The sequence below is a fragment of the Phasianus colchicus genome, chromosome 2, assembly GCF_987193195.1.
Source record: "Phasianus colchicus chromosome 2, bPhaCol1.hap1.1, whole genome shotgun sequence".
NCBI classification, from domain to species: domain Eukaryota; kingdom Metazoa; phylum Chordata; class Aves; order Galliformes; family Phasianidae; genus Phasianus; species Phasianus colchicus.
The window spans coordinates 110,141,618-110,155,113 of NC_143437.1; the positions used below are offsets into that span (position 1 = coordinate 110,141,618).

At 47.4% G+C, this 13,496-nt stretch overlaps 1 protein-coding gene across 2 annotated transcripts; it reads left to right on the plus strand.

Moving 5' to 3' along the window:
• Positions 1-53: 53 nt before the first annotated feature.
• ADGRF4 (adhesion G protein-coupled receptor F4) lies at positions 54-12,989 on the plus strand. Of its 2 annotated transcripts, XM_090136667.1 has the most exons (9): positions 54-3,181; positions 5,489-5,584; positions 6,493-6,529; positions 6,663-6,823; positions 7,384-7,668; positions 8,377-9,741; positions 10,448-10,489; positions 10,579-10,638; positions 12,157-12,989. In XM_090136667.1, exons 2-9 carry the CDS (start codon positions 5,510-5,512, stop codon positions 12,160-12,162), a joined length of 2,031 nt encoding a protein of 676 aa, XP_089992793.1. In that variant the 5' UTR covers positions 54-3,181; positions 5,489-5,509; the 3' UTR covers positions 12,163-12,989. The 2 variants fall into 2 exon arrangements, with proteins under 2 accessions (XP_089992793.1, XP_089992792.1); XM_090136666.1 differs by lacking the exons at positions 54-3,181; positions 5,489-5,584 and having other exon boundaries at positions 6,103-6,529.
• Positions 12,990-13,496: the final 507 nt, after the last annotated feature.

Below are 13,496 nucleotides of genomic sequence, written 5' to 3' on the forward strand. Positions count from 1 at the left end.
ACCCTCTAAATTTAATCACATCTGTCCTTAGTGAGTGACAGCACTGTGCTGGTGTCCAAAAAGCATCTTTCACTTTTTGCATGGAGAAAAGTTGTGATCTTGTTGATTGCCATTATCTTTAACTGCAGGGCTCAGCACAGTGCGCCAGAAGGATAAACCAATGGCATGTGAGGTGGTGGGAGACGATCAGACCGATTGCTCTGTTCACTTGATGAAGGATTAAAACTGTATAATTAAAAAAGAGTCCACTGCACTCCTCCCGTTAGTGATGGGTAACAGCCTTCCCCTCCTTTCATGTGGCAGAATTGACGTGACAAAGACATCATGTTAGTTTGGCAACTTTAACAATAAGAGAAATAAGTTTCTATTCGTGTGAATAGTCATAAATGTAGTAACTATTTCTTATGTCACTGATGATGTGGAAGTGCTGATTCTTGAGAATATGCTTTTTCCTGCATAAAATCATCATAGAATCATAGAATGGCCTGGGTTGCAAAGGCCCACAGTGCTCCTCCAGTTCCAACCCCCTGCTGTGTGCAGGTCGCCAACCAGCAGCCCAGGCTGCCCAGAGCCACATCCAGCCTGGCCTTGAATGCCTGCAGGGATGGGGCATCCATAACATCAAACTTCCATCAACATCCATTAACATCAAACATGCAAACCCAGAAGTCAATTGGAGTGGCTGATTGAAATTCTTCATTAAATTTGGTGAATATGCTGCGCAGGTACTTAGGTAATGTGTTCTAGGCACACTGCTGATCAGCTGATTCAGTATTAGTGCTTTTAACTTTCTGTTGCTTAGATGTATCACAAATGGAGACTCAGGGCAGATCTCTGTGTTGATGCATCACATGCAGCATAGTGCTGTTTGTCAGACACTGAGCCCTTCCCTGCAGCTCATACCTGTGGGGCAGATGATGAACAGCAGGAACTGTGCCGAATGGAACAGTGGGTTTTGTTGTATGAGCTCCTCACTGTGATTGCAGTAGGGATTGTATTGCATTGCTCCACAAAAACTGTCAGTGTGTGGCACATAGGAGAGAAACAGGAGAAGACAATCAGTGAAAATCACAAGTGAAAGGTATTTATTATTGAATGGCCTTTGTTCACTGTAGCAATAAATGACCCAAGTGCAATGACTTGATTTAATAAAGCCCTCTTGAAAAGTTGCTGCTAGGAGTGTGTTTAGCCATAAGGAAGTTGCCCTAATGTACGTCTGTATTGTCTTCAGCTCCTGGTATGTACTGGAGAGGAGGGCCTTGCTCTGAAGACATTCCACAGAGCAGCTCCCTAAGAGCAGTGTGCTTCTCTGACCTGTTCTGCTGTGCTGTAAAACGATGCATGCTCCCCAAACAGCCAATAAAATGAGTTCAACCTGTGGACACGTCTGCTCACTTCATGGTCAGAAATGTTTCCAGTGCCATTAGAGATGCTTTGTGGGAGGAGGCTGGGTGGAAAAGTGCACTGCTATTCATATAGCTCACCCAGGAGACATTCTCACTGGGATTCACTTGCCAGGTTATTCTGGCTCCTGCTGTTCAGGACGGCTGTCCCAGTAGCTGGGAGCTGCTGCTGCTTTGTTTGCATGTTTTGAATCTTACAAGTGAGTCTGAGAGTTAATTTCTGAGCTTTTCCTATTCCTTTCTTTTAATTTTTGGTGCTGCTAATTGATCTGACCTTTCTGTGCATCTCCAGAGCTTGTTTTAAGGTCCCTCTTACCACTCAGTAACACCAATAAGTGCACGTTGCAATCACTTCTTAAATATGGAGTGAAGAATGAAGACTCAGAACGTGAGGTGCTTGGGAAGGCTATAGGTGAGAGGAAAAGCAAACAAACAATGACAGGAAACCAGTTTAAAAATGTGAAGTGTGTATTCAATTCTCATATTCTGTAATACTCTCACCTGCCATTTACATACAGTTTTGGAAAAATAAAGTGTGCAGCCCTGTGTGTGCTTTTTTACTTGAGCAGTCGCTATGGAGATGACATTTCTCTTCCAGGTTGCTTCAGGAGAATTACGTTTCTGATGAGAGTGGTGAATGTATTGCAGGGTTGGACGTGGGGTTACTTAGCAAAGTATGTGTTAAATCTTGATGAGTGCAAAGCATCTGTTTGCAAGTTGTAATTTAGCAGAAGTCTCATTAAGTCTTTCGGAAGGAAATGGTAAAAATGGGTCTTTGTGGCTCTGGACTTTGGGCTGTTGCTAAAGCTTTCTCAGGTGTTGCTGATTGCTTTCCCTGAGCTGCGTCAAAACAGCTGCTCCTCTGCCTTGGGAAACTGGGTTTTGCAAGGGCTGAAGGGCTGCACCACTCCCTTCTGGGTGCCCAGGCACGTCCCTCCATCCTGAAAAATGCAGACAGCCCTGACCAGCTTGCAGTGCGAGCCCCACGTGTTCGGAGCAGCCTCTGCACTGGAGGGAGTCACAATTTGAGTATGTTTCTAAGCCCCGTGCAGCACAGCTTCGCACCTCTTGATTTCTGGGAGCAGTGTGTGCATCTGCTGAGATACAGCAGCCCTCCGAGGGCGACTGGGGCTGAGGAGGTGTTTGAAAAGCCAGGGGCTGCTCAGTCATCGCAGCAAAGCTCCTGGTGTGTGTGTGGATGTGCGGCTGCAGGCAGCTGGGAGGCCTTGAAGCAGTGCATTGCATTATGTGGTGTCTGGGCCTTTGCTTTGCAGTTAAAGGTGTGCTGAGGTGCTGCCCCTATGATTGTTTGCCTGGTACTGCGTGGAGTGCGAGGCACTCAGCCTGCCTGGGTTGGCGATGTGGGCGCTGCGCTGTGCTCGGCTTGGCTCCTGTTTGCTGCCAGGTGAGACAGCTTGTCTGAGCAGATCTCTGCAACACAGGAGAGCAGAAGGTGCTCCCTGCAGGCTTTGGGGAGGTACGGCTGCTCAGGTGTGACTCACCCGTGGCAAAGTGGCAGCTTGGCGCTTTGTGGGCGCGCCTGTGACCGTCCTGGCACTGCGCTGCAGCAGCTCTGCTGTCACCTGCCGGTCCCGCGCCGTCAACCCAGTGGGGCCAGTGAGAAAGCAGGCTGATGCCCCGGGTTATTTCCCCATGGGAAGAGGACGCAAAGTGGGGCACACGGCCATGGGTGTGCGGCTGGGCGCTCAGCGGTGACGGCACCGGGATCCCTGGTGCTGTGAGTTCTCCATGCAGCTGAACCCGGAGTTCTGAACAGGGTGAGTGCCATCACAACGTGTACTTCCAGCTCTGCTTGAGCATCGCCTGTCAGGGAGTTGTGCTCTGTGCAATTGGTTTGTTTGCAACCCGAGGGATATTGGAGTGCTTTGGGCTGTGTTCACTTTGTGCTTCTTCCCTCGGTTTTGTATGCACTCTTTCTTTCTCTGGGAGTAATGAGGCTTCTTGCTTGTAGTTTTGACGTTGGTCTCTAATCACAGTGTTGTCGCTTATGAGAAAACATCGGATTATTTTATTGCTGAAATTGTTGTAGAGGTCATAGAATCTGATGTACCTAAATTCACCTTCTCCAAGTGTGACTCCATTAAAAATGTCACTAACACCACTCCAGTCTCTGTATTTAAAAACCTCAGTCTTTGTCCTTAACTGGCAACGTGTGCTGCAGCCTTTTCAACGTGTGATATGGCAGTGAGCAGTGCGAGCGATGAGCTCGTGGTGCTTTGTGAGCTCTTTGGGTTTTAAGGTGACCACGTCACCATCAAAGCCCTAAATAAAGAATTTGGTTCAGTACCTGAGGATTTAATAACTTTTTCTTTAGATGTCAAATACGCATAATGCAAATCTGCAGTGAATGTTTGGGGAAAGAAAATTGTGTAGATGAATAGATAAACCCCCTGTAAACTTTGATTTTGGACAGTATATCCTTGTGAGCCTTACTCTGCTTCTGGGGTGGTGGAGATGAGAAAGCTGTGACCTGAGATGATGGAGAACCCTTGGATGGAGATCTGGGGCCCACCAGTCTGTGGTTCTTTCCTCTCCTTTAACCCCTCCCAGCCACTATTTGTCACTTATTCTTCCTCCTGTTGGCACCTTTGCCCATCCCCACATTACTGGGATCAAATGCCATTAGTCGGAGGAGGAGGATCGGCAGCTGGTGACAATTTCCTTGCTGGGAGATGCCTGGGGCAGTGCAAGTGTGTGTGCTTTAATACGAGTTTCTGTGAGAGTATCCATGTTGTTTCCCCGAAGTGACTGACTGCACTCCGCGTTTGATGCATCTGATGATGCACGGTGGTTGTCTCGGCGGGATGAGGCTGGGTGGTTTCCATGATGAGTCAAGCAATGCAACTGGACGGGATCGGTGCTTCATGGGCAATGCGTGTCGTTATCTGAGGGCGGCTCAGCTGCCTGGAGCTGCCCCAGATCTACAGATCTTACCGATGGCAGCCCTGGGTGGAGCTCAGTAGGTGATGAAATGCAAAGTGGGTATGAATTAATCAGTGATGAAGCATCGTGAGGTCAGGAATTCCCAAATGTGAAATGGAATTAGGGCTAAGAGCACACGGAGGAAATTTAATTTAATTTTCTCTTCTGGAAGAGAAGCCCATACGATATGTTACCTCCTACTGCAGGTGTTCTTGTTCCCACCTCCTGCATTTCTGAAGCGTTGATCTGAGCCTTCAGGTTTTCTTGCTTTTATCAACCTTTGTTCCTTAGCAGAGCTGACGCTCACTGGCTTTAAAGCTTGTCAGTGCTTTTACCAAAATGGATTGGGTTCCAGAGGCTGACGGGAGGTTCTTCTTTAGAACTAATTTAAAATTCAGTGCTTCAGTGTAGCTCCTTATTTCATAGTATTTTCTCAACGAATAAACAGTTGGGTCTGGAAATGCATACAAAGTATGAACAAAATGCCAGCAAGAAAGTGGGCAACCATCTGTGTGCCTAGCCTCCCATGCCTCAGACAGAGAACTGTCCATTGGAGCACAGCCCCTTCTGTTCCAACATGTGATGATGCCAGTGATGGAGGCTGGAGGGTGTCCAGCCTGGCCTTGAATGCCTGCAGGGATGGGGCATCCACAGCCTCCTTGGGCAACCTGTTCCAGTGCCTCACCACCCTCTGGCTCAAAAACTTCCTCCAATATCCAACCTAAACCTCCCCTGGCACAACTTGAGGCCATTTCCCCTCATCCTGGCACCTGTCACCAGTGAGAAGAGACCAACCCCGCTCTGCTGCAATCGTCTTTCAGGTATGGAAGAGAGCAATAAGGTCTGCCCTCAGCCTCCTCTTCCCCAGACTAAACTAAATGGTTAGTTATCATTACACAGTCATATGTTAGTCGTTACTGAGCTAATCTCTGCAACTAGCACTGATAAAATGCACAAATAGTTTTCAGTAAAAGGTGAACAAATGATGGATTTAATGAATAATGATAATAAATGATAACTGAAAATCACCTTGCACACGCACAGAGGACAGCCTTTGGAATGGGTTTGGCTGCTTGCTTACTGGCAACCAAACTACGTTCATGTGAGAACAGACGTGGTGATGTTTAACGCCTTTCTTCCAGAAGAGCAGTGACTGCGAGGCGATGGACGTGAGGGCGGCCCTCTGCCTGCTGCTCTGGGCTGTGCTGTTCCCAGCTGCACCACGCGCTGCTCCTGGGGTGAGTCCGTGAGCAGAGCTGAGCTGCTGTGGGCTACAGAGGTCTGCAACACTTGGTTTCAGCCTGGGAGGGATGGGAGTCACCAGCTCACCTGGGCTAACCCAAAACTGAGTTTCAGCTTCCAGCAAAAGGGAAGCATCTGTTATTTCATATAGGGACCGACACATCTTTTTGGATTGGGTATATTTGGGTCAACATTCTCTTGTGTAATATTGTGCTTCTTATATCAAAATGAAGCTTATATTTATTTTGGTATCAGTTCTCTCTTCCAGTCACTGTCTCTGTGTTTGGATTTACCAACAGAATATTCGCAGACCTACTATTTGCTCTGAATAATGCGTGCAGAGTTGGTCTCATGTGGTTGTACTGCGCTTTTGCCAAGCAGACCTGAGCCAGGGAATACAGATCTCTTTTGTGGATTCATGAGCATTGGTGGAAACACAAATATATTCCTCTCCAAATTTTTAAAAGGTTGTTTTTTCAGTGCAAGCACCTGTGGGCAAGGAACTCTGCAGGCATGTATGGCCCTGCCAATTTTCTCAGTATTGTCACTTCAATAGAAGGGGGCAACTGAAGGCTTTCCATGTGGACAGATGTTAGCAGAGAGTTCTGAATGGCTCTGTGTGCACAGAATCATAGAATGGCCTGCAATTCTGTTGCACAGGCCCACAGTGCTCATCCAGTTCCAACCCCTGCTGTGTGCAGGTCGCCAACCAGCAGCCCAGGCTGCCCAGAGCCACATCCAGCCTGGCCTTGAATGCCTGCAGGGATGTGGTGAAGGGCTCTGAGCACTCTATCCCACGTCTTGAGAAGTCTGTATGTCAGAGGTACCATTTTCATATAAGGTCACATTCCTAGTTTATTCCAGGTACTCATCTTTTCCTTATCTTCTTTGTGTTATTTTTCAGGTCCTCAGTAAGGGATCCAAGGCTAGTGACCTGCAAGGTACAGTGAGTAACTGTGTCATCTCCATTTCTTTTTAACTGTCATCCATTATCAGTATTTACACCCATGATACCTCATGGAATGTGCTATGCTGTCTTGCACAGTAGAAATATCTGCTTGATTTATTTTCCAGATGGGTGTAGAGATCTGATTCCCTGTGAAGACAGTGGAACTCTCTGCATTCAGGCCTGTTCTCCCTCCTTCCACGGTGAAACAAGCTTTGTCTGCGAAAACAGAACGTGGAGAATGTTCACAGATGCTTGTGCAAATCTGGACGTGCAGTCACTTTTTCAGGTAATGTAACTGCTACACATCCACTTTGGCCTGTGGTCAGAACGTGTTCCACTCACCCAACCTTTGTATCTTGAGCAAAGGAAAGAAGATGGGATTCTGGAACGGAGGTTACTGTGGTAAGAAGCCTTGTCATCGTGTAAAAGTAAGTGCAGGGAAATGACTTTGGGAAATCCCTGTGCTGAAACACAATTCAGAAATGAAGTTGCCCTCTTCACTTGGCAAATGTCTTGGTTTAGACTGTGGAGAGCAAAGATAGATACACTGGGATGAAGCTGAGAAAAAAGCAGTGCAAAGGTCTGCAATAATTAGATGATTCGTGGTACATTCATCTCCAACTACAAAAAGAACTTTTTTTTTTCTAAGTTACCTGCAGAATAAAACATTACTTTCAGTTCTTCCCCCTTCCTTCACATGCATTCTGCAAACAAGTGTTTCTCAGCGGAGTGCTGGTGCTGGGATTCAGGTCTCCCGGCACAACGACTGCACAGTGTGTTGGGTTCTAGCAGTAGTCTCATTTCATCCTATTTATTAATTGTCTCAAATTATTTTCCTTCCTCCAGAGGATTTCTAAACAGGAACCCCTTCCAAGCTCTGAAGGACATGTTGGAGGAGGACACTTTCCCTTTGTAGTGCCAGGAAAGCCAACGCATGGGAGGCCCGGAGATGGAGCAAAATATTTTGGTGCTGATGACCATGGGAGAAGTAACTGTCAAGCTGATTTCTCGTGCATCATCCCAGATATCTTGTCTTCACCTGCAATTCCAGGAAATATTGCCGATATCGTGGAACTGCTAAAGAACATTTCCCTAATGCTATCAGAGGATGTCAATAGAGGAAAAATGCAGGTATTTACTTTCATAGGCTTGAAGAAGTGAATCTGGGCTTGTCAGGGCAGATGTCAGTTTCCTCCCTTGTTGGCACTATCAGTGAAGTGAGAGCTGCAAGGTGCATGGAGAGCCCCTGTGAAGAGGTTCCAAGGGGGGGCTGAGTTTTGTTGTCAGACAAACTGTCCTACTCATGTAAAGTGGAGATCTTCCATTTCATCCCCTGGTGGAATCCTTGCTCTTGAAAAGCAAGTGTTTGCAGGGCTTGCTGTCACAGCCATTGGAGAGCAGTTGGGGGAAGACTTCAGATGTGACACCACAGGGATGGCTGTGTGGGAAATGCTGACCACAGTTGTGTTTTCATGTGTTGCATGATGAAAACTGAAATGTTTCTGTGATGAACTTAGAAAGCAGAGAGGTGGAGTGGGGAGGGAGGTGTGAGCAGAGCTGTGCAGCATCAGCTGGAACCCATCTGTGGCGCCCTGAGCTTGTTGCTCTGTGCTGTTCCTCCCAGCACCTTTAGGACAATGAGGTGAAAAGGGCAAGGTGACTCGTACCAGTGAGATGCTTTGGCTGGGTTGATAAGGGTTACATGAACCTGTTTATTATCAAAGTAGTATAATTGCATTATAGAAATTTAAATGAGCCTTTTTAGAGATTATGCCAGTGATGTAATAGAATTTGTTTGTTTTAGCATCAGCAATGGCTTATTTTTCTTCTTTATTTCAGAGTTACAGCAAGATAGCAAATCACATTCTGAACAGCTCCGTTATTTCCAATTGGGCTTTTGTAAAGGACAGAAATGCCAGTTCGACGTTACTGGACTCAGTGAACCTGTTTGCTGGCAAACTTCTTCTGAGGAATGGATCAGAAAATATTCAGGAGCACTTCATCTCTACAAAAGGCTTCAGAATACATCGAAATGCTTCAGGGAAGAGCTTTGATTTTTCTATGGAGTTGAATAAGACGAGCAATGTCAGTGGGCGTGTGGTCATTCCAGAAGAAGAACTTCAGAAGTTACCAAAGACTTCCAAAGCCATCAGCATTGCATTTCCCACGCTTGGACCCATTATAGAAGCCAGCCGTCCGGACCCAGTTTCTGTGAATGGGATGGTTTTATCTGTGTCCCTTCCAGAAGAGCTTCAGCATATTTTATTTAGCTTTGAAAAGGTGAATAAGCTGGAGAATGTCGGGGCTCAGTGTGTTGGGTGGCACTCTACTGAAAGGAGGTGGGATGACAAGGCGTGCAAAATGAAGTCTGAGAACATCAGCAGTGCTGTTTGCATGTGCAGGCACCGCCGCCGCACCTTCAGGTCCTTCTCCATTTTGATGTCTCCCACCTTGCTGAGAAACGCAGTGCTGGATTACATTACGTGTGTGGGGTTAGGCCTTTCTATTTTCAGCCTGATTCTGTGCCTGACCATTGAGACAGCTGTCTGGCATCACGTCACGAGAACTGAAATCACCTACATGCGCCATTTTTGTCTGGTGAACATTGCCACATCGCTTCTCATTGCTGACATTTTGTTCATCGTGGCAGCTGTTGTGCATAACGCAGCCCTGAACTACCGCCTGTGTGTAGCAGCCACTTTCTTCCTTCACTTGTTCTATCTTGCCGTGTTCTTTTGGATGTTTACCCTGGGTCTCTTAATTCTCTATGGATTACTATTAGTTTTTTTTAAGATAACAAGATCAGTATTCATAGTTACAGCGTTCGTTATTGGATATGGATGTCCATTAGTCATATCTGTCCTCACCGTCGCTATTACTGAACCAAGGAATGGGTACTTAAGGAGCGGAGCCTGCTGGCTCAATTGGTATGAGACGAAAGCCCTTCTGGCCTTTGCTGTACCTGCTCTGAGCATCGTTGCAGTGAATTTGGCTGCGGTAGTGGTGGTTGTGGTGAAGACTCCAAGACCCTCTATTGGAGAAAGCTGCAAGTCACGAGATTTGAGCAACATGATCCGAATTAGCAAAAACGTTGCCCTTCTGACACCTCTGCTGGGCCTCACCTGGGGGTTTGGGTTGGCAACGGTGCTTGACAGTCACTCTCTGCCATTCCATGTTACCTTCGCGCTCCTTAATGCCTTCCAGGTAAGCTCAGCAAGTTTGGGCAGCGAGTGAAACAACTTACATTAGACATTAACCAGAGTATTTCATGTTTAATAACTGCAAAGATCATCGTTATCAATTTACAAATACAGAGAACTCTCACTTAGACATTGAGGGTGGTTCCATGTAACTCACTGGCGTTACTCAGAGTCCAGTATTGCCCAACACACTGTGGTGAACCCGGACAGTCTTGGCTGATGCTCCTATTAAGTAAATAGGAAAGGTTTAGGTATGTAACCCATCAGCCCAGTTTGTAATGAGAATCAGCATGGATGTATATCCATTCTTGGCATTCCTGGATAGTCCATGTGATCTGGGTAGACAAACTCATTTTTTCTTAATTATGAGAGTGGTGAGGTGCTGGAACAGCTGCCCAGAGAGGCTGTGGATGCCCCGTCCATCCCTGGAGGTGCTCAAGGCCAGGTTGGATGGGGCCCAGGGCAGCCTGGGCTGCTGTGAAATGTGGAGGTTGGTGGCCCTGCCTGTGGTGGGGGGTTGGAGCTTCATGATCCCCGAAGTCCCTTCCAACCCTGGCCATTCTGTGATTCTATCTCAGTGCTGCTACCTGTGTCATAGGCTCTTTTACACACTCAAAGGCATTATTATATTTATGCTGGAGGAAATAGAAATATTTGAGAAACAACATGTGGTTATGCTGACTTTGATGACTGTTTTTGCTGTGTTTCAGGGATTCTTCATTCTGTTGTTTGGGACACTTCTGGACAGAAAGGTACTCGGGTCATTTCCTGGATTACATTAATATTTTCTATATCCATAAACCTCTGCCTCTGATTTTTTTCTGTTGTTTTTCATGTACAGACCAGAGAGGCCTTGAGGAAGAACTGCCTTTCATCAAAGCGGGAGTGCAGCCTAGCAAAGGTAACGTGTTGTTTCTGTTGTTTTGTTTTTTCTCTTCTGTGGCTTAATTTACAATTTTTACCAACCTGCTCACTCATACATGGAAAGAATTTTATGAATATGGAGGTGTTCATAATGAGAAGTGGCAATCTGGGACTGCTACATAAACTACTGTTACTGTTACAAAACTACAAGTATTATTTTATTCTTATTTCTTCCCCAATAGATATCAAAGCCATTTAGAAAGAGAATGCATGACTTCTCCCTTCAGTACAGCAGGCCTCCTTTGAGGTTACTGAGTGAATGAGATACATCATTAGGATTCCAAAATTCCCGTATAGTGACCCCATTGTGTTCTTCACAGAAGTACTGCAGGGTGACAGCAGGGCTGTCTGACCATGTCAGGAGGGCTGGTCTGCTTCCAGCTGAGCATCAGCTCAGGATGGAAAGCACTCAGAGCTCAGCCAGCACATTAGGGACTCATCAGTGTTAATATGAGGGCAGTTTGATTGAAGGAACCTTTGTTAAACTGCTCTCTTCTGTAACCAAGGCTCCATGGTTTGATGTATTTCCAGAAGGGAATCCCTGGTAGTTCTCTGAGCTGTTGTCCACAGTGCTCCTCCTATCCACCCAAGCACGGTCACTTCAGTTTGAACGTTGTAAAACAGTTTCCCTTGCTTTTCTCCACTCTTTGTTAGTCAGTCCTGATTCTAGTATTGAAAGCTGTGATGACTTTCAGTGACAGTGTGTTCAGATGTACCTGGTGGGGAAAAACAGAAGAAAGAAGGGTAATACTTTCTTGGTGCTACTGGCACTGCTGTGCTCAGGTTCGCTCTGTGTGACAGAAGCTGACTGTGCAACTTCTGACCTGTCTGCATCCTTCCTCTGCCACGGTGTCTCCGGTAGCGTCCAGCTTTGCTGTCATGTGCTAAGTGTAAGCACATCCCGAGTTGGAAGGGACCCCCAGAGATCACAAGTCCAACCCCAGCCCCACACAGCACCCCCAGCCCCGTCCCATGGTGTCCCAGCTCCCTTTGGCAGCTGGGGGCCGTGCCCACCGCCCTGGGGAGCTGTGCCGTGCCCACCGCCCTCCGGGCACAGCCTGCCCTCGGCCCGGCCTCCCCTCAGTGCTGTTCCCTCGGGCCTGCTCAAGGCCTCCCGCCTTCTCCTTTCTATCGGGTCAGATTTTAGGATGATTTAGGTTTAGGTTAGATGTTAGGAGGAAGTTTTTGAGCCAGAGGGTGGTGAGGCACTGGAACAGGTTGCCCAAGGAGGCTGTGGATGCCCCATCCCTGCAGGCATTCAAGGCCAGGCTGGATGTGGCTCTGGGCAGCCTGGGCTGCTGGTTGGCGACCTGCACACAGCAGGGGGTTGGAACTGGATGAGCACTGTGGGCCTCTGCAACCCAGGCCATTTCTATGATCCTATGATTGTCCACTGTGGTGTTGCAAGCAGGAGCTGCCTCAGGACCCTGCCAGAAGTGGACCCTCCCTGCAGGGGTTTGCACCTTACATGACCTGCTGCTGTTCTCTCTCCTAGGCGTAGCAGCAGGCTGCGTTCAGCGCATCTGAGCAGTGAGAGGAAAAGGAGCTGTGGTACAGAAGCTGTGGTTTGAGGTCAGCCAGGAGCGCGCACAGCAGAGTCCCAGAGCACGGCCGCAGGACGTGTCACAAACAGCAGAAGATAAAGGGCCCCGGAGCTGCGGTCGGCAGCAGGAAGCCGTCGGTGCTGCTGCAGCCCTTGGGGAGGTGTGCTGTAATGTGCAGATTGCTTCCACCTGTGTGAAAACTGCTGTGAGGAGCGTTTGTCCCTGTTTGCCATTTCAGTGCTCCAAGACTTCACGTCGGTGCAATAAGGAACTGCACAGCATGTGGGGCTGTTCTACAGACGTTTCGTTTTTAATATAAAGCACAAATACTGAGCATTATCTGTTTATTTTGTCTGTCCTTGCATGCGTGCTGTTCTATGGGGTGGCACTGTGTTTGTCAGACACCAGTCTGTGCTCCTGGAGCTGGGGAGAGCGTGACCCTGCTCCTGCACTGCACTGTTCTCCATCACTCACCGTGTGCCAGCGGAGCTGCACAGAATCGTTCAGCCCAGAATTACAGACTTCTCATTCTTTCTCCAGTCCTACAACAGGCTGACAGATGGGGAGGGAGGAGCGCTTGGCGCAGAGTTTCCTACCCTCTTCAGATGTAGGGGAGCACTCTCTTAATATACTTCAGGGCTGAATTGTGGAGATGGAGGTCCCCCTCATTACCTGCGCTGTAGTGACTGAAGAGCAGTTTGTCCATGGATGATGGTGTTCTGTTTTTACAAGGAGATCAGTCCTTGGTCTGGGATACCCTTCCAAATGAAAGCTTGGATAGAAATGTTGGTTCTTGTCAGGACAAATCGCTCTCAAATGGAAATAAAGTAGAAATTTTCTCATTGTTAATAGTACGTGGTTCCTATCCTTCTTTAGAATCACAGAATCATAGAATGGCCTGGGTTGAAAAGGACCTCAAAGATCATCTAGTTTCAACCCCCTTGCTATGTGCAGGGTCACCAACCACCAGACCAGGCTGCCCAGAGCTACCTTTACATGCTTTACCAAAGCGTGTAGACAAATGCCCTTTGTAATTATCTCATATTATTCAAATAATAAACCTCTCTTCCCCCTCTAGCTTCTACAGAGGTAATTCTTCATCAGTGTTTGGAATTTAGGTCATCTAATTGATGTGAATCTGGCTTACATCATCAACACCCCTGTACTGAAGAGTGAGAAAATATCCTGGCAGAGGATCTGTGAGTGCAGGGCACGTGGTACATACATGGAACACCCACAGAGTCACGAGATGTCATGGCAGAGGAGATGGTGATGTGGGGAGCAAAGCTCT